This window comes from Poecilia formosa, unplaced genomic scaffold (assembly GCF_000485575.1).
Source record: "Poecilia formosa unplaced genomic scaffold, Poecilia_formosa-5.1.2 Scaffold30, whole genome shotgun sequence".
Classification (NCBI taxonomy): Eukaryota; Metazoa; Chordata; class Actinopteri; order Cyprinodontiformes; family Poeciliidae; genus Poecilia; species Poecilia formosa.
The window spans coordinates 1,783,953-1,805,104 of NW_006799969.1; the positions used below are offsets into that span (position 1 = coordinate 1,783,953).

General features: G+C 40.5%; 1 protein-coding gene across 5 annotated transcripts; it reads right to left on the minus strand.

Moving 5' to 3' along the window:
• Positions 1-762: 762 nt before the first annotated feature.
• On the minus strand, positions 763-21,152 carry LOC103136101 (inverted formin 2). 5 transcript variants are annotated; one of them, XM_016670073.1, is made up of 23 exons: positions 20,920-21,144; positions 14,657-15,067; positions 13,167-13,282; positions 12,911-13,070; positions 12,287-12,320; positions 11,449-11,590; positions 10,765-10,897; positions 10,030-10,563; positions 8,463-8,608; positions 8,299-8,360; positions 8,102-8,204; positions 7,920-8,005; positions 6,942-7,042; positions 6,796-6,866; positions 6,598-6,705; positions 6,433-6,503; positions 5,311-5,431; positions 5,046-5,210; positions 4,668-4,770; positions 3,747-3,899; positions 2,191-3,015; positions 1,864-1,926; positions 1,171-1,212 (listed from the first exon to the last, which is right to left on the minus strand). In XM_016670073.1, the coding sequence occupies exons 2-22, from the start codon at positions 15,051-15,053 to the stop codon at positions 1,865-1,867; spliced, it is 3,693 nt and encodes a 1,230-aa protein (XP_016525559.1). In that variant the 5' UTR covers positions 15,054-15,067; positions 20,920-21,144; the 3' UTR covers positions 1,171-1,212; position 1,864. The 5 variants fall into 5 exon arrangements, with proteins under 5 accessions (XP_016525560.1, XP_016525559.1, XP_007549274.2 ...); XM_016670074.1 differs by lacking the exon at positions 1,864-1,926 and having other exon boundaries at positions 763-1,212; XM_007549212.2 differs by lacking the exons at positions 1,171-1,212; positions 1,864-1,926 and having other exon boundaries at positions 1,978-3,015.

Below are 21,152 nucleotides of genomic sequence, written 5' to 3' on the forward strand. Positions count from 1 at the left end.
ATATGCTAGACAAGCCTTTGTGTTCTTAATTCATGACTGATTCTGACCTTGGAAATTTGCTATGGACACAATTTTGCCCAGAACAATGGCCTTAACTGAAGCAAGTAATCCCTGCAGTTCTTTTTTATTGTGACCTCCTGACTAACTCACTGAGGTCTGTGCAATATAGCTTTCATTTTCCATGGTTATATTGTGTTCAATAACTTTGAATTCTTTGTTCTGTTATGGGACTGCTCAGTGGGATATTGATTCCTGGGAGTGAATCCCAGGATGGCATCTTTCTGATTGGAATATTGATGTTTTCTCTGTTCATGTAGGAATTCTCTCCAGGGAATCCAGCTTGCTCCTAAAACATATCAGGTTAATTGGCATGTATACTTCTCTTTGGACCAAGTGTGCTAATGCATTGCAGTCTCTGTGAGCAATGGAAAGAGGCACCAGCACTACCCTCTGCATTGATGAGTGCACGTCAAAAGATAGATGTTCAAAAAGAAAGTATGTACAAAAATGTACAATTCTGTTTGACATGAGATCATGTTATAATACAAGATGAACTTATTTGGAGATGTTTCATCTATTTTCATCAACTGTCAATAAATGTGGCCAGCAATGTATATCATGGCAAATTTTATTGTTATGAAGCACCCAGCAAAAAAAACAAAAAGGGCTGGGGGAAAAACACTTTGAGGGGAAAAAAAAAAAAAAAAATACAGTAAATTTTATTAAAATATATTCAACATTAAAAGTTAGTTATTTATTTCACAGATTGCTAGAATATAAAGAAATTGAGACAAAAGCTGCTTTTTTTGTTTTGATAAAGACATCTCGCAACGACATTATCTTCTCGATGGGTGCTGCAGGGTAACCACAACTCATAGCAAAACACATTTCACTAATTAATACAAAATATACAAACATATAAAGCACATTCATATTTATATATCTTAGAACAGCTCTGCATTCATATAAACAAACTCTAGTTTACATAAAGTGACACTTCAACACCCATGCTGTGCAAAATCAGACTTGGATGTTTTACTTCTTGGTCAAGGGGAGATTCTGTAGACGACCAATGACAACTTCAACATCTTCAGAGAGTTCTTGCAGTAAATATTCTCATTTTAGACCATTAAAAATCTTTTCTTCAGCTTATAAATCCAGCATGAAATTAACATTTTCTTTTTCCTCTCGATTTCTTTTTTCTGGAATCACCTGTAGGGAAACAGATATCAAAATGAATACAGGGGAGATACATTTTTCCAAAAATACTTTAATATATTTAGAAATATATAAATGTACAGATTAAAATGTATCTAAATAGAAAAAAAATTACATATTTAAATGTTTAAGTGATGAAACATTTGAATGCATTTACATTAGTTTTCATTGCGTTAAAAAGCACAGAGCCAAGTTTACAGAAAGCACATGGGAGACTGTTGGTAGACAGTCCCACTTGTTGTTCCAGAGAATGGACAGTTAAATATGGACAGAGGACACAAAAGTGAGATTTTATGGGGAAAGTCAACAATGACACCACAGCGACTTTCACACTGCAAGTCCGACCGAGATCAGAACTGGATTAATTGCTGCGCATGGCAGTGCGGCGGCAGGTTTTTGCTTCCACCAGCTTTGATTGGCATTAGAATCACCTCAAGGAAAGATTTCAGCATGACCAAACACTGAGTCTGAAGAGTGTTAGAGAGCAAGCATTAAAAAAGGGGTTCAGACGACACAGACAGATGAAGAATATCCTGATTCCAGTTAGACCGACAGATGACGTGTTATTGGCACAGAGCTCTGACGATGATTGAGTTCGTTAGGATAATCCTGATTACAGTCTGGCACCGGGTCGATGTGACCTACCTCACTGCAACACACAGCCTGATTTATGTTTAGTGTGTCGTTTCCCACTTTTCCCACTGTTACCTTGTGTTTCAGAGAGTCAAACGGAAAACAGAAGATTCAAAACAAACTGACCAGAGTTAAATCCATTCAGTATTTAATATTTGCATTTGTACTGTTCCTTAAAAATGGATGAGGTCATGCAAAAGTGCTCATATAAATTCACCAAGAGATATAACATGAAAAGTAAATTGAACAAAGCAACAGAAAATATGGCTTCCCTTTTAAGAAACAGTGAGAAGCTAGCATTCAAAGTATGATCTTTATTGTAATGAATGAATGGGTTACCTTGACTACTCCTCTTTTTGCTTCGCTTAAAGAGCTTCAGCTGTTTCTTTGGTTCAGGGGCAACAGAGGCGGACACTTCCTCAGAGACCGACGGCACGTCTTCTGGTTCCTGCCCATCTGGCACGTCGCACCCGCTGATGCCCTCATCGAGTGCAACTACACTCGTTTTCGGTTCCGAGTGTTTCCTACTCCAAACTTCGTCCTCCCCACATGTCCTCACAGTTACATATTCTTTGTCTTCACCTTCATCTTGTCCCCTCGCTTCTGGTAAATGGCTTGTTTTGAGGTCTCCTTTGGGAAGTTCACCACATTTCCCGTTAGTGTCTGTAACAGATGAACCTTCTTGGTTATCGAGGCTTTTGCTAATGCCGGACTCATCTGAGACTTCATGCACCAAGGTTGACGCGCTGTCCAGCACGGCCTCAAGCAGGTCTGAATCTGACAGGGATGATGGACTGAGGACGCTAGTCTCTGTTGAATCTAAAGAAAAGCTGTTTGTATGCAGTCCTGGTTGAACTTCAGCCTCAGGTGGTGGTGGTGTTGTGTCTAGCACAGAGGCAGTGGGTTTCTCTCGGTCTTTACCGGCCTGTAGCGATGCCGGCCTTTCCAGAGGGGCGTGCGTCGTCGTAGATGGCTGTCCAGGGGTTGGATTGGGAGGCACCGCTGTTCCATCTTGGCCTGCACTCGGCTGTGGAGCTTGTGCAGTCTCTTCCGACGGGCTGATGAAGCCGTTCACTTCGCCTTCGGGGCGCTGGTGATCCTCTGAGTGAGGCTTGGTGGGAGTGGAGGGTGCGGCTCCTTCGTCTGCAGACTTCACACTTGAACCTGAAGGAGAGATGCAGGTTGTACTGACGGAGGTACACAGGGCATGTCAGAAGTTTTCATCCACAAAGTGCGAGTTTCAATGGCTTTTAACTTTTAATGACTTGATTTGAAGAATTTTTTCAGGGAAAGAATGACTAAAAACGACCCACTGATAATTTACAAAGGAAAACAGTATAATAATGTCACGATTAGAAAAAAGGCAAAATTATAAAGAGACTAAAAATCAATATTTTGGTGCCTACTAATGTTTGCATAACCATCCCTAATCACCCATAAGCATATTTAATGAACAATCAGCAGAATTGGCAGAGCTTATTTGGTTTCTTAACATGACTGTGACTTTAGTTACAGGGTACGTTTTCTTGTAAATGTATTGAAGTCGTTTGCTGTGTAACCATTTCAAATAAAGATCGGTTCAAATATTTCCTCAAAAGCCAACCATGTCAATCAGAGCATATAGACTCCCGAGCGGCACATATTAGATGAATTACTGTCCTTCACTGGTGAATCACATTAAGCAAAAAACACACAGCAGGCGTGACAAAGAGCTCATCAAGCAAAGAAACTCTATAGTAGCTTCACAAAGCAGCTGCAACAATGCTAGCTTAGCTAAATGCAGGCTGGGCAGAGAAGCACATATAATCTTAGAAGACAGGTTGGTGGTTTGCGGTTAAAGCATTGAGGGATGGAGCAAGGAGCTGAGGATGGAAACCACCGTCTCTTGTCCTTACCAGGTGGGCAGGCATCTCTACGCATTTCACTAGAGGAGAGGCTTTCCGAATCGCACCTTGGCCGGGTCTTTCTCAGGCTGAAACCTTTCCTGATGTCTGCCAAGAGGTGGTCGATGATGCAGCCATCGTTTTGTGGCATAACGCCTTTCTTTACTGCAACAAATAAGGTCATTAAAACAATGAAACATATTAGAAACACTTAGGTGCACATTCTGGTGAGAAATATACAATTACTGCTCGTAGGACAGATTTATGTTACAGCACTGGTGTTGCATAGGACAAATATACACTTTTTTGGTTATTTGGACATCAGAAGTATAAGGAATCACTTGATGCTGAGGAAATATTTACAGTATGCCCTTTATGTTGAATTTCTGGGAAGATATCAAAGAACCAGGGCTCAAAACTACATTTACTAAGGATTTGGGTTGCATATTAAGTGGGCTCATGGTGCTCATTACCTCTGATAAATGCCAAGGGGGAAATGGGAAAACTGTAGACCATTTTCTCATTCCAATCAATCAAAAGTAAGTTTGTTGGCGAAATCGTTTTGTTGAGAACGCAGCTTGCCTTTGAATAAAGAGCAGTCAGTCTTCTTGTTGGGAAAAGTAAATTAATGTCATAAAATTGTCAGGAGCTCAATTTAGTCAAAAAGTTATGATGTGCAGCAACTTAATGGCCCAAAACAGCAAAGCTGACTTGTCAGTTACGACACAGGGATGTTTAAACCCAACAGATGAGGAACAGTGATTTTCATTAGTGTTTGTTCGTCAAACTAAAAGAAACAAAAATCATAAAAGCTTAAGTAGGTGACTGGAAAGTTATTCTTTTGCCCTGGAAATTTTCTCCAACTTGATTAAAATAAATAAATAAAATCTATATTTTTGGGTCAGCATTTTAGATTTCGAGAGCAAAACTTACTTATTTTTCCATTCTCTCCCTTCCGTCTCTTGGATTCTTCTTCTGCCAGCTGCTTCTTTCTCTTCTCAGCCTTGGCAGCTTGTTCTTTCCTCATTTTGTTCTCCTTTCATCGTGAAACAAAGAGTGTCACCATCACCGATGAGTACCAAATATACACCGCAATTTGTCTTTGAATCACTTAGGCGGAAACAATAACAGCCTTCATTCAACCTTGAGTCAATTGATACATATATTCCTAACTGAACTCCCACACATGCAAGTCGGCCTCAGCTGCAGAGTGTCGTACAGACTCCACACACACATACACACAAAAAAAGCGCTTTTAAAGTAAATCTGATATTATTTGAGATAACCAGCATTGGATTATTTTCCCCTCACCTTTAGTGCCTTGATAAAAAGTTCTCTGAAAATCTTGATGGTTCCGAAGAGCTCCTCGAGCGACAGCTGACTCACATCTTCGCACAAGTAGACAGCCAGGTCACTCCTCTTCTTCTCGATCTCTGTGAATCTTTCATTTAAACTTTGGCACGCCTTTAGATTTTCCTGCAGTAAAGAGCAAGGCCACCTCTTAGGATGTGATCCAGCTGCAGGGAAAGAAAACATAAAAGAGGCAAACATTTTTTCCTTCAGAGTGACCTCTTACCTCAAGGATTTTTGCGTATTGCTCCTTCACCTCATCCACAGAGTTTGACACTTTCTTGGCAGAGTCATTGAGCTGTTTGAGCAAAGCACCAGTTTCTGCCTGCATGGACTCCAAATTGGCCCTAGGAAGAACCCAAGCCCTTTGTTACATACATTTTACAGACCAGAGAATCTGAATGAAAACATCTGTGCAACAGAGCCACAAAAAAAAACTATAAATATTAAAAAAATACATCCTATGTTGTGTTTCCAATTTTCTCTCCAAAGCAGATAAACCAGTTTTTAAACAAACAAGACACACTTCTAAAACAGGAAAAACTACTATATATAGATGAGCCATTTAGGTTTGCTATGTCTGATAGACTACTTCTTAATTATGACAGATCACTGTCATAGTTAAACAGTTAGGAATTTTACAAAGCAATCAAGTTGATGTGTGACCAATCAATTTCAAGACAGAAAAAAAAGATTGAGTGATCATTTTTCTGTGGGTTCCATCAGTATTAAACATCTTTAAATCTGCAAATGGTGATAATCAGTAACCACTCTCACCAAATTATCCCTCTACATGTTAAGCCACAATATTTAGCTTTAACAAATTTTGCTCAGTGTCTGAGCCACTTTGCACTTTAGATACTCAATGGACTTTTAATAAGAAGAACTGCAATGACAAAAAAAAAAAAAAAAAAAAAGTGGTCACAGCACCATATAGTGTCCTGGAATGGCAACTACAGCAGATGCAGATATTAAACGTGGAACTTTTCCCCAATCAACAACCAAAAATACTGACGGTTTCCAGACATGCATGTAAACAAAGCCCAAGTTTCTCCTTTGGGTTTTAAGTCTCTAAACCCCTGATTTTACCTTCTTCCTCCTCACAAGATAAATTAAATGGCCTCAAAGTTTAATTTCAAGAACTAAAAGTCAAGCTTAGGACTTTAACTGTATCACAATGCGTTTTCTGCAACCAGTGTATTATGCACTGCCGCCCAGGATCAGTCTTCTGCAGTCCTCAGCTGTGGTCTCAACTATTTTGTTCCCAATTTTTAATCCTCATCTAAATGGATATAACAAGTACCAAAGGAAAAAAAAAAGTCATGAAAATGAATAAATATCTCTGTACCCTGCTGCTTTCTGACATATCTCTATGTCATCCGGCAGAGCCAGCAGCTCCTGGTGGTTCGCCTCTGCTTCCTTTGGAAAACAAGACGCAAAGTGGGTAATTAAACATGTTCATGACTGATTGAGAGGGAAATAAGTCTGGACAGCTGCTAGCCTGTATGTATACCTCCAGGATGTGATGAAGCAGCGTGATACGGCTCTTGTTGGCCTTCGTCTCTGTTAACTTGAGCAGAGAGCTGATCTTAAAACCCTCAGCATTTCCTGTGTGACTTCCCTGAAAGTAGATTGGCAATTTTAAAAAAATACACACGATGACTAAATATCACCTCAAGTAAATGCATAAAAGAGTGTAGGGGGTTGTTACATAGTTGAGAAAATTTCCAACATCGAGGATGAGTCTGCAGAAACTGGGCAGCAACGTGCTCATCTGGAGAGCTAGAAAAAAAAAAAAAAAAAAGTGTTACATACAGTTTAAGTATTTCAACTGACGTGCACCGCCAGTGTACTTACACTGGCAGGCCTCCTCGACAAGCTTCACTTTAGGCCTGAGCATCTCCAGCAGTGATGTCGTCTCCTCACACAGCAACATGCATTCAATTCTGAGCTGATAACTGAGGACATGGACAGGAAAACGTGTAAAGTAGAGGTGCGTCACAATCATTGAAATTACCAGAACATTCATCCATTTCAGCAGCCGGATTCAAACAGTGAAACTCCTGTACATCAGTATTTTGATTCCATCTTGCAGCTGATGGAAACAAATTTTGTCTCTGACAATTTGATTACATAAGTGCAATTAAAAAAAAAAAAGACTTATGAGATATGCTGTACAGCTGGGGTGTGCAAGGAGTTTTCTGGGGGCCATTTGCCGTCTCTGAACTTATTGTTCTGCAGCCCTGAACTGCAATTCAGGAACGATTCAAATTTTACCCACCAACACAGAGGGAGACTTTATTTTTGACTAGGGCAAAATTATAGACAAATTAAAAATATTACAAAAGTGGATGCATTTCTTAATATTTTCCCATAACTTCAAAGGGAGTAGGGCCACAGCTATCCAGCAAGTGTTATTGCTAAAAATCAGACTATTTACATGTTAATCTCCTGCAAAAAAAACATTAAATACACTTAACGCATCATTGAGCAGTGTAAAATGTAGCTGCATGTGGGCCAAAAAAAAAAAAAAAAATTACAAAAATTACTGTTTATTTCTTTGTTGGTACCTCATAAAATATTCAAATTTTCAGAAAAACAGAATTTTGAGTTTCCATTTGCTTTGAGCCACAAGCATAAAAAAAACACTTGAAATATTTGAACATACAATATATACTGAATATACAAGTTTCACTTTTTTTTTTTATCAATTCCTGGATTAAAACCTTTCAACGGCATTAAGACGTGCACGTATCCAACCACACATGATGTTTGAAATCAAGCTGAGGCAATCTAAAAATGTGCGGAAAAGCTAGAAATAAAGCTGAAATTTACCATGGCATATTAAGCAGGGAGGTGTAAAAGCGATCAACATTCGCCAGCTTGTCTTTTTCTCCTTGGAAGGACTTCAAATTCTCAATCTACGCCAAAAATACATAAGGAATAAAACTTCAAAAATAGGTAATGAGTTAGCAGACAGGTGTGCCAAATCTATTTGAGTAAAGACTGCAACAAACCTCATGCTTCTCTGGTAGGAGCTTCATAAGCTGTTTTAGCACCTCTACATCAAACCTGCTTCGGTCTCCCGTCTGGATCATGGCTATAAACTCCTCATTTGTGCTGAGCATAAAAAAACAAAAACAAGTAAGATACTTATAGAAATATAGCATGATGCATAATAGGTTTTTTTAGACAATTGAGAGTAAAATCTCACCATTTAAACTGCTTCAGGAATATGTTCATATTCAAGTTTTTCTTTGGATCAATGAATGTTATCTATAGAACACATAGAAGAGACAAAGATCAATGCGTTTTTAATCAATGCTGACAAAAAACACACGTGCGTTTTGTCTGAAGTAGTGTTTCTGAAGTGCTCACCTCTTTGGGCTCCTTCTTCACAGGAGCAGCTGCTCCCTTGTCTTTGGGCTCGGTGACCGGCAGACAGAAGAGCTCCTCGATGCTGCCGTAGTCTGGCTCATGAGGAGGCGGTTCTTTCTGAACCGACGCCCACATGGACTGACCATCTGCGCTCATGGAGGGGAAGAGAAAAAAAAAGAGAACGGAAACCTGATTTAGGATCATTAGGATTAATGTTATACTCAAATATTGGTTTGCAAAAATGCAGTCTTTCTGGAAATTAAACAATGATTAAAAGAAGAAATTGTTTATTTTGATGAATCCTTCATTGGCATCAGTTTGGGGGTGGCATTCAGTTTCTATGCACCATGAAACAGGAACAAACTTTCAGAAAACTACAAAGACGCTGAAATGCTTAATCACTTTAAATCAAGGAAAACCCACAACCCACCTGTTTCCATAACAAAATGTAATATTTACTGCTTGTTTCATAATTTGTTAAAGTAATATGTTTTTAATGGTACAAATCATTTTGAACATCTTTGTTGCTGAAATGAGCTATACAAAAAAAACTTGACTTAAAGATCAGATACAAAAGAGTCCACATCTTCAATTGAATTTTCAATCATTTTAATTGCATACAATCCTTAAGTCTCTTTAGAAACTACTGGAATTACACAACTGTCAATTCTTCATCTGTGAAAACAGTGAAGTCTGGAATAAAGTTTTTTGGGTTTTTTTAAGTTAGTGTTTCCATCATTTTGCACTGCAAAACAATTATGAAAGTAAAAGGCAAACCCATGTGAAATGCATTTTTACATGGGTAAAATGTAAAATGCATTTTTACATGGGTAAAATGTAAAATGCATTTTTACATGGGTAAAATGTAAAATGCATTTTTACATTTCCAGAAACTCCAGAGTTTCTGGAAGAAAAAGAGTTTGGGAGTTTACAAAATAAGGAATTCAAATTGTTCTAGGGATTTCCCTGAGGTTCTGGGCATGATGGAACAAGTCAAAGATGCACCGATAAGGCCTAACCTTATGCCCCCCCGCCTAGTAGTGTGTAATCTCTGTTATTGATATCAATACAGCCCTGACCAGTTGAGGCAGAGACTCCGTTAGACCTCTGATGGTGTCCTGTGGCAGCAGAGGTCTGGAGTCCATTGAATACACCACATCATAAAGATGCTTTAAAGGATTGAGATGTGGGGAATTTAGAGGCCTCGTCAAAATATTAAGGTTGTTGTGCTGCTCCTCAAACGAAATGGGCAACTTTTTTTTTTTAACCTTTTGGCAGTGGCATTATTCAAGTAAAAGAGATAGCAGCCATCAGGGAATACTTTTAGCTGAACAGGGGTATAGCATGTCAGCAGCAACCCTTAGGTTGTTGGTTAGTGTCACAGGAAAATCCTTTGAAGGAAGCCCCTAAGCTTGCAAATGCCATATAAACGGCAGGCTGAAAAACAAACAAGTCTTGCGGTTCCATTGCATTTAGAAGGAGTTTATTTTTGAAAACGTTCACGCCGACGTTAAACACCCGAGTCCGAGTTAATCTTAAGATGTACGAGAATGCAATGACGACTTGCCTGCGACGGAGCGAAGTTTCTGCCAGTTGAGCTTCTTCATCTTCAGAGTGGGGCATCTGCTTGGCTTTGACGGGGTACTGGAGCCCAGGATCTGGCTACTCTGAGGCACAATCATCCCCGGCGGAGGAGGTGGAGGCGGAGGCATCCCGGGTAACGGAGGAGGAGGTGGTGGTGCACCACCCATTCCTGGTAATGGTGGCGGAGGGGGAGGCATGCCCGGACCACATGGTAGTGGTGGGGGTGGAGGAGGCATTCCAGGCAGTGGAGGGGGTGGCGGTGGAGGAGGCGGCCCACCCAACCCTCCAGGTAGCGGCGGTGGAGGTGGAGGTGGTGGCGGTGGAGGAGAGGCACACAGAGGCTTCTGAGTGGATGCTGTGTTGGTGTCCTGCTCATCTCCATCCTCCTGATCCAGACCGGTCTGCACAGCCTTGTCTGCCTTCAGCACAAGCCCGTCTATTTCATGGTGGCCTTCGCAGCTCCTCCCCTTGAAGAACATCAGCCGCTGCATGATCTTCTCACAGGACTCCATCTGGGCTGGAGCACACAAACGCACACAGCAACGAACGACACTTAAAAGCATTTCTCACGCAACAACAAAAGCTTTCAGCCTCGCTTTAACGATGCACTTAAATCCGTCTTCCTGGGTAAATGCTCGCCTTCGCACGTTAATCATGCTATTAGCCTCCTTTGAGTGTCGTCTTTAGTGAATGTGTTGCCGTTGCAGTGCTGACTCACAATCCTGAGCGAGGAGTATGGCTCTATTGGTGATGGACTCCAGAGCCAGCCAGATGTCGGTTCGGCTCGGCCCGAGCAACAGAGCGGACTGCAGGATGGAGAGCAGCTGGAGGGAGGCTGGAGAGCTGCTCATCTGCACACACATACGAGTTGGACATGGGAGAAAAATCCTCATGGATAAAATCTGAAACCTGCAACTTTGCAGCCGCTTCACATACTTCTCTGAATATGGAAAGGACACAATTGCTCTTGTTCCATTAATCCAAGTGTTTTTGTTCCCATTGCAAATGGTTAGATTTTGTTTTGTTTGAAAATATGACATCTCTAAAAAGAATATTTTGATGTAATGACAGATTATTTCCTAGGAAAAGATAATTCCTCTTTAAGTTTAAAAAAAAGGAGAAAAAAAAAGGACAAAAAAAAAAAAAGATATTTTGCTCCCACATCAGTTTTTTCTCTCCATGTTTTCTGTCTGCTGTTCTGGTACAAACCAATTAGAAACTGCAATGAAGTTTGTCCTTCGGAGCTGCAATGTTTCTAACAATAAGAGTTCAATATTCGATTAATAATTGGGCTTACAAGCGGTACTTTAACACATCATCTACACTGCCCCGAATGAAACCGAAGCCTGTATTTATTCACTTTCTACTTAATTGGATAACGCCAGCCGTTTGCTGCACTCACCTTGTTGAAGAGTGCGGTGAACACCTCTTGGTGATTGCTCATATCGATGCCTCCGTACACTCGCAGCAGCTCCTCCTCATCTTCCGCCATTGCCTCCTCGAAAGCTTCACATTGAATAATCAAGTCTTCGTCCTCTTGATCCCTAAAAACCAAATATTGTAGAGTGAAATCAGTTTAATTCAAGCTCTAAATCTCTGTCTCCAATCCAAAGCTAAAATTTAAAATATCTCAGTAAAGCACCCCGGGATTTTTGTGGTTTAGAAGCTCATAAAAAACATGGTTCAACTTTGTTATTCTTTGTTTTACCAAATACTGCAGTATGCACAGGTATGTTAAAAGAAATTAACACATAAAGAGAACTGTATAAAAATGGTCTTTTTATACAGTTTATTATGAGCCTGTGTGATTAGTTTACATTTATGATTTTCACTTAAAAATAAAAAAAATATTTCAGATAGATGACTAACTTTTAGAAAATAGTACAGTAAACACATTCTGAGAACACATGCAATTATTTTCAAGACTTATCCTGTTAAAAATAATATTCCATATCTTCTGTACCTCTGCAGATCGCAGGGAATCAGTTAAAAACATTTTAATGAGGCAGAGGTGAAAGTGTTTAAACAGCCTTCTTGACTGCTAAAGCCTATGCAGCTAACCTTCTTTTCTCCATATTTGTCCTGCAAATTATTATGCGAGTATTTCTCCAAGTACCATTAGAGGCAGATCAAGCAGTACCTGCAGCCTGTTAATCACTTTGATAAAATAAACTGCATGCATTTTATTAATAGAGAGATAGAGAGAAAGAGGACAAGACAAGACAAGACAGCAGGCTTACCTTAATTTTGGCAGATTGTCAAGTAACTGGAGGCCTGCAAAAACAGAAACAATAAAAAAAAAAAAAAGCTCAATCTATCACAACATTAACATTTTAGATTTTTTCTAAGGTTGTCTTAACAATCCTTCAGCACTTGGGTGCTGTTAGTTCGGCATCAATGTCCGGAGATCCCAGGTGAGCAATCATATAGTAGGAGGGGTCAATCAGGTGGCTAATTGCTTTTGATGTGGTGGGAGCTGACATGTTTGTTTAGCTGCAGCTCCCTTGTCTGCCACACTGATTTCTGGGTGCTGCTCCTATGGGGGAGCAATGTGTGTTTTCTTAAGGCTCAGATTTCCAGATGGCACCTCGTCTTAAAGACATGATTAAACTCTTAAATTAGTTTGATCCATCCATCCAAGACCGATGGCAGTTTCTCAGGCACGAGCTGTGCTGCTAAACTTGTGAAAACAGAATGTTGCACACACTTAGTTCTCAGGCGTTTTGTGTGAGAATTAGGCCATTGGACCTATTCTTAGCTGGAGACGCAGTGGCAAAGAAATGTGTTACAAAGCTAACGCCGCTGACCTTCTGCGTCCACGGGCAAACATTGCGATCACCTTGTTCGCAAACTGGACGACTTACCGATGAACTCCTTTCTGATTTTATCTCTCTGTCTCAGGTCATCTGTGCTAAAGATGAGCGCGTTGATGACACTGAGGAGTGTGACCATGTATGGGACGTTATCTGTGCCCTGCAGCTCGTTCATGATGACGCTGAAGCGATACTGCTGTGTCTTCAAGCCCTGGAAGAGGGAGAATCGGACATGAGTGAGGAACCAGTTAGCTAGCGCCAGCTCCAAAGCAGGTGAGCATGTGGAAGATGCAGCCATTCTGCTTGCCTTGTAATGATCCAGAGCATCCAGAGCCAGGCGGTGACCTTCTGCAGAGAAGATGCTGAGGGCGGCGAGGAGCTCAAACACCTGCTTCTTCACCATGATGTTCGAGGTGTCCAAGGCTGCAGAATATTTGTATTGTCAAGTTAAGTTCTCACACTTTTGGTTTGGTAAATCAATTTTTTTTTCTGCCTCATTACTCTAATTATTGTCTTAAGTTCAAGCAGGATGCGTTGTCTCGCTGTCTTTGAGATTACTCAAACTGAACTTTGCAACCCATGTGGCATTTTGCCTCAGATAAGAGTCCAATATTTACAGTGGTCTGAGAATGTCCTGAAACATTGCTCTGTACAGTGTCTTCCAACTTCACTCTACTGGAAGGGAACAATTGTTCATTTGCAAAATAAATTAAAAAAAATCAATACTAATCCATTTTTTGATCTGATACACTTATTTATATGTGAAGAAGACACCTCATTAGAAAATTGTGTAATATTTTCTTATTATCGAGAAAAAAACAGCTGTTGACCTTAAATGGTTGCTAGAGAATATTACAGCATCTAAGGAACATTGAAGATAGCTTAAACATGAATTTAAAGCAGGAACAAAATAGAAAGCAATGCCTCAAGCTTTGAACATCTGAAAATGCATAGAAATTGGTATAACAGCAAACCAAGATGGTAACTATGAAGGAGCTGGAGAGATTTATGGCTCAGGAGACACAAGACAGTTATTCATGATTTACTCCATAAATCTGACTAAATCTGCCACTGTTGAAAGAAAATCAGAAGATGTACTTTGTGCGGTTTGGCTAAAGCCATGTGTGGGTGGAGGGCTGAGGCAGATGTGTGAAAGAATCTCCTCTGGTCACATGACAAAACAAAATTTTGTAAAATAAATGCAAAATAACATGAACTCTGAACAGACGGTTACCATGGTGAAGCATGGTGATGGCAGCATCATGCTGTGCAGATGCTTTTCATCAGCCGGGATAGTGAAGTTAAAGTCGAAGGGAAGATGGTTGCAAATAAACGGGGCATTCTTTGACCTTTAGCTATTTCGTAGAAAGTCCAGAGTAGGACGTCTAAAGTTGCTCGGTAAAAACGAACACAAATCTTTTCAGCTATTTTGCCAATAAAGATTCAGAAATCCTAAATAAATATTTCTGTGCACCATGTGAAATCTCTGTTAAACACATTGAGGTTTATGGTTTTAGCATGACAAAAAGAGGAAGAGTTCGAGGGGTATGAATGTTTTTGCAAGGCAGTGAGTGCATGACAGGAAACTTCGGCTCAGCAGGATGAGTCACAGAGAATCCCTTCATCTTGTGGGTTATGACCAACACAACAAACATTATATAAGATTGGAAAGGGGTGATTAACTGTCCCTCGGTTTCTTTTTTTTAAATTAACTCAAAACTATGAAGTGGAGCACGTGCTTGAACGAGGCGTCTGAGACATGAACACATGTCAACGAGAAAAGCTTGTTGAACCCACCTTGCGAGAGCTTCCTAATGTAGCCCTCATTCTCGATGATGAAGTGAATCCCCGCTGACGAGTTCATCACGGCTCGGACGCAGCTGACGCACGTGAGCTGCAGCAAGGCGTCGGCGATGCGGGAGCACCCGCGGCCCGAGAGCCGGTCCAGGGCCTCCAGGAGCAGATCCAGCCCGCTCAGCTCCAGAAACTGCACCATCCATGTCTGGTCGCTGCCTTCCAGGCGACGCTTCAGGCCCGAGTAGTTTACCACGGTGGGAACCTGCAGCAGCCTGATGCACAGCTCGGGGTCGGCGCTCTCCAGGTTGGCCTCCTGCTGCGTGTCGGAGTCCTGAGAGGAGCCCAGGCGATCCCTGACCGCTGCCCACTTCTTTTTCCCATCGGACATCCCTGACATGGTGCTCGGCTGACCTGCAGGGCAGAGCGATGAAAAGCATTAAATTTTTTGTCAGTAAAAGAGGACGAAAATCCACATTTCCTTTCAACTATTCTTTAGAAGCGATGACAGGTTATTTTAGACGGCTAAAAGGGCCTGCCAGGGACTGATATCCAAGAACCATGGCTGCTATATATACAGTGCAGTCACATCTATCTAAACAAGAGGAAGCAGGCTGACAGACGGCCTTATCGGAGGGAATAGAGAATGGGAAACGGCAAGTCTGCACTTTGTGGATGAGCAAAAGATATGTCAGCAGTACAGTCATCAGAAGCTCTGCCAAACATTCCAGCTTAATCTCACAGTAAGCTCAACTCAGAGAGTTTGCGTTTTAATCCATAAAAGACAGCGGCACGCAACAATTTGGTCCCTTTGGAACAAGACTTCTGTCACTTTAAATAATCTATGAGAAAACAGGGATCGTTTATAAGCTAGAGGAGAAAGAAAGAGAAAATTCAAACCTTCACTTCAACATTTTAACAAAGATGAGTACATGTTATTCTTCTTTTGTATAATAATAAAAAAACAACTCAAAAGAACACCAGGCGAAGCAAACAAAGGGTGAAGTTAAACCAAAGTTTTTCCTAAAGCTTTTACTGTCTGTTATGTAAGAAGGAAATGGCAGTGAACAGGAACGGGAAGGTCATGATGAATGGAGACCCAAAGCATCCTGAAACTCATCACTGCCTGTAGAGCAACACATCCAGGATTGTTGGGAAGAGCTGCGAACTGGGGCTGCTCTGTTTTTCCCAACAGCACAAATATCATCTTCAAGGATGAGCCATCTGAAGGAAAAACTTTGCTGTGAACTAAACTTCTTCTGCTATATGAAAAGGCTGGAAATCCCCACAAACAAGCCAGCCTTAAACGAAGCGCTTATAAACTGTGCTTTTTAAAGATGTTACTGCCATGGAAAGATGGAATGAGGATGATTTCTAAAAATGTAAATTTTCAATTGGTCCACACTGAATTTTGATGTTGTGAAAATGCTTTGTTTCATTATGCAATTGAAAACTCATACAATATCTAGAGATATTCACGCAGAGTGTTATATTTCAAGCGTCTATATCTCATTTTTGATTATTTTTTTTAACACATTCCTCTTATGTTTTGCAAAAACAGTTGGCCTGCAGACAGTCAAGTCTCCACAAACAACTCGGCTAACCATGCTGCTGACTTAGCTGAGATCCCTCTCTGTGGGAGGGTTAGCTACAAACGGTTTCTGCTGAAAAAGGTGAATGTTCAGAGCGCTTTATCCAAACATATCAACAAGAAGTTAAGTGAGAGGAGTGTGGTAATAAAGAGATGAGGATGTGATACTACATACCCATGAATTCAGAGAAGTTGAGGCCTGCCATTAAAACAATGTGGGCTTCCTTTACCACTCAGTGGTGCCATGTGCTGATTATTTATATACCATGATGCCAAGCATTGATCCCACATATTGTAGAGCACAGGGACATAACGTTCGTAAATTTTGACATCATTGGACGCAGCGTCACTTGTCTCAATTTTTACCACACCTTTTTCTTCCACTGAACTTTCCATTAGTATGCTTGTATACATCGTGATTGAAACTGCAAGCTTCTTTAGCAATGCTCTTTTGTGGTTTGCCATCCATCTGACAAAAAAAATCTGTTGGACAACTGTCAAACCAAAAAATCTTCTGCATGATTATAAAGTAAAATAAATCTGTATTTTGCTTCACATTTTAAACCAAACAACTACAAAAAATTTTAACTTTTAATGATATCTTTATTTACTGAAATTTGAGTTTCATCTTTAGCATCTTCAGCAAATTCAGTGACCTTTTAGTGGCATAGAGATTCACAAGATGAAAAAATAATAAACTCTTTGCAAAGGTTTTAAGCTCAAACGAGGCTTAACATTTATGTGAATATGGCACACCCGTTGAAAATTAATGTATTGACAAAACTGTGCAGAAAGAAAAAAAAAAAACCCACATATTTAGTGCAGGCACAAATGGACACATGTACTGCACAACTGGCCTTTTCTGGCAAAAACCACAGAGCAAAGTCCCCTTCTTCTTAATAACTGCCATAAACTCCAGTCTGAGTTCCTGAAAAAGCGCATTCCCACAGTCAAATTCAGGCTAAAAAAGGGAATCTCTTTCCCTAAAAACATTAATATAAATGTTTAAACCATAGATTTCGGAGGAGCCTCAGTTTTAATATTGGGTTGCTGAATGTGCTCTGCTGATGATTTCACACTTGGAATGCATCACATATACAGATGTGGCACTAAGTTATAAACATGAGGGGAAAAAAAACAAAACAAAACAAAACACACCATGAAAGGTCATGCAAAAACAACCATAAAGTGCTCTGCTTTACCCTGCAGTAATGATGCCTTCCCTGAGAGCCATTACTGCTTTTAAACTACAGAAACAAGCAGCTTGCAAATTGCTTGTATGAGTCGCTTTTCTGAAAGTGTTTGGCAGAAAGAAAAAAAAAGCGACATCAGATCTTAAATCGCTGCGTGGTGTTAAGGTAAAAATTGGAATTATTTTCTCACATTTTCTGGTGAGACATTTGTCAATTCTGACTGCAGCATTTTAGTCCTGCTGCCACTGTGAAGAGTGTTACCGTGGCAGCAAGCAGGCAGACAATGGCTGTTCACAAAAGGCCTTCTGAATACCCTTCAAAGAGCTGTGTTCATCTCTGACACCCCCCCCCCCCCCCCCCCCACACACACACACACACACACACACACACAAAAAGGATGGAATGCTCCCTGCACTGTTCAGGCTAAAAGCAGTTATGCTCTGTGATCTTGTTTCTTCTTTCACTTTCAGTACATCACGCTTTGATTAGGAGCTGAGGAGCAAAAGTCCCAAGTTGACGTCTGAAATTTAGGGGAATTTTAACAGTTAGGAGAGCTGTGCTAAACGGATTCTGGTTCTGTTATGACTAAGACGCGTCAGGCAGGCTGGAGTGCGAACTTTGAGCAGAACTTCCAAGGTTGGCTTGGGAACTTTTGTGAGGAAAATTTTATAATGTGCTCCTCACCCCTCTTGTGCTTTAGATTGTGTCTGCATGATCTTATCATGAGATTGGTCAAGCTGCATCTAGGTGTAACTTCCCCAACCCATCCATGTTGGGCTCCCCTGGAATCCTTGGTGCATAACAATCAAAGAGTCACACCTATAATCCAATCAAGCCTTTCTTCTCTTTGTCGGGAAATACCCAGAGACGGCAACAACCTGCTGCTATATGACCGGCTGACCAGAAGCTATAAAAGGAAGCCAGAATTCACTGTTAGTCAGAGCAGACTTGACAGACTCCTTTGACTCTGTACTTTTGTTTTGTTCTCACCTTGCAAGGTTTTAATACATTTCTTATTTTGTTCTCATCCAGACTCTTGTTAAAGTAATTTTTTTTCCCCACAACACTTTTCAAAGGGAAGGAAAGGACTTTCCCAGGACAGGAAACTAGGCACGTGAGAAACATGTCAGCCTAACGGTAGAAGTTCCCTTTTTGTACGACGTGCCTTTTCTTCACAAGGATTCAGATGTTTAAGTGACAGTCAATGAATTTGAAGATCATTAAGACTTCATTTATTTCAATAATTTAATTCAAAAAGAAATAAAAATAACTTTGTCTTATGCTGTTTGCATAAGTCAACATCAGTTAATTTACGTACTTACAGGTCATAGCTTGTAAAAACTCAAAATTCTGTTTCTAAGAAAAGACAAAAAAAAGGAGAAACAAATTGATTTTTAAAAGCAGAAATGTGGACCAATGTAGGTCAATTTATTAAAGACTGATGTGTTAAGGAGGCTGAGGTTGCTTAATGGGAGCCTTCAGCTTGCCTGCGTTGTTGAGTCTGGTGTCTCTAATCTCTAATCTTCCTCTTGGCAGTGCTACATATTTTCTCTGGGGGGTTTAGGTCAGATGTTGTCTTTCTTGGCTGCCGGCATTTTGGTCACTTCAGTTTACTGTATTCAGTAAAATAAAGTCTTTGGTTACGCTTATAGTATGGTGGTTGTTATTTAAATTTTGTCTGCTCTTTTAGTCCCTTATATCCCTCTCTTTAGCATTAGATATAGTCGAGGTAAAAGATTTCTGGTGTCTCTTATTCAGAGGTGGCTTAAAACAAGAAAGGCAGTTGTGGCACATGTTCGGCATACATCTGTGAGCGGTTGCTCTTAATAACGCACTGATTGCAGCCAAAGTCCATCCCTTGCGAGACACAACGAAAGGTTAAATTAACTTTGCTTCACAAGGAAATCAAGGCAGTTGCCTGTGCACCGTTTTCCTTCCACTTAACTTTCCATTAATATAAATGGACCCCACATTCTATCAAAACCCAGCTTCTTTAGCAATAAAATTTTATGGCTTGACCTTGCGTAAGGTGGCAATGACCATCTGTTGGGCAAATGTTACCCCTTTCACTTGTGCACTTTTTTTGTTTTACCATGTGTTATCCTTCCACTCAACTTTCACTTAATACTTGGATATCTCATTAGCAATTATCTTTTGTGGCTTAGCCTCCCTGTGAAGGGAGTTGACGCCAGAAAATCCTCTTCAACATCACTAAGTCATAAAATAAGATGTTAAACTGGTTTATGTAATATTAAAATTTTCCGAGAAACTAAATTGTGTATTTTAAACATCTAAATAAACCAAAATAGACACTAGAAACATAACACTCTGTATATAATGAATCTGTTTGAACTGAACTACTGAAACAAACATCCATTTTGATGATATTCTAATTTTCTGAACCGAACCTGTAGTGCACCAAACTGTCAGCAATCAAACCCTGCATTTGCATTTTCTCTTCAGGTAGATATTGGCACCTTTAATTCGTCGACCTTGTCTGCCAGAGCTCCCACGTGTACTGCTAATAGCAGGCTGATTCACCGCACACAAGACATGCCTCCTCACAGATCCTCTGCTTCCAGCGCCCACACAGCAGCCCACTGCCACTGTGGCGGCATCAACACTTGTGAATGTGCAGAAACATCTCCACGGCTTTATTTCCTCTAAAGCATATGCTGAGGGATTTTTTTTTTTTTTTACACTTGCATGTTATTTCTTCCTCGTTTGTCTGCTAAACTAATTCAAGAAAGTCAAAGATTTAGATTGAACTAAATAAGAGGGGGTGTTTGCAGTATTTTCACCAAGCCATTTTGTTTCATCTGCATGAAACATCTGCATGTCCTGAGGAAGGAAGATTTGACATCAAAACTGCCCCTTTAAACTTCTATGGAGTCCTTGGAGTGAATAAAAACAATTAGTGGAGCTCAAAAATGCCAGAGAAAACATCTGGGGCTTCTCTAAGTCATCTCCTCCCTTCTGTGTTTTCAAAAGGGAGTGACCAGCTTTAGTCTGCAGGCACATATTCTGTGTTAAAATAAAACATCATGCAGTGTTTCGGTTTATTTTTTCTTTACAAATGTTCCCTTTCCAGACAGCAAATTTTAGCAACTGATGGGACATCCAAAACCATGTGTTACTACACACTTGATTCAGAAACACCCTTATAACAACATTCCTCTGCGTGGATTCTTGTTTATTTGATCACCACGTCCTTCCTCCCTTCCTCCTGCCCATAGGTAAATATAGCTCGCTACAGTTTGGTCGCTTGTTACCTCCAAGATGGATCGACAGGACTGTTGCATCCTGTCACACAGACTCAGTCTGCATTGAGCGCTGGCACGTTGTTAGAATTAGCACGTCTGTGTTTTCTGTTTGCGACATTTCCACATGACACGAGACATAACATGACAGTCCGTAAACGAGAAAGATTAGAAGAATTAAATGATCACATTACAGATCACAGACTGAATGCAATGCCATACCTGGTTTTATTCCATAAATACTCTCTCAGTTTGGAGAAAAAAAAAATCGCTTCTTCCTTAGACTTTTACATGGCGGCGCGCGTTGCAGGCGTTTTTCTTCCTCTTCCAGACAATAGACAAGATGATGACCCCTGATGGTTTGGGCTCTGCTTGGCAGGACAGAACCCTTTCCGTGGAATGAGGACCGCAGCCTGCCGCTCTCCAGTCACCGCGGCTCCTTTACTCACTTCTAC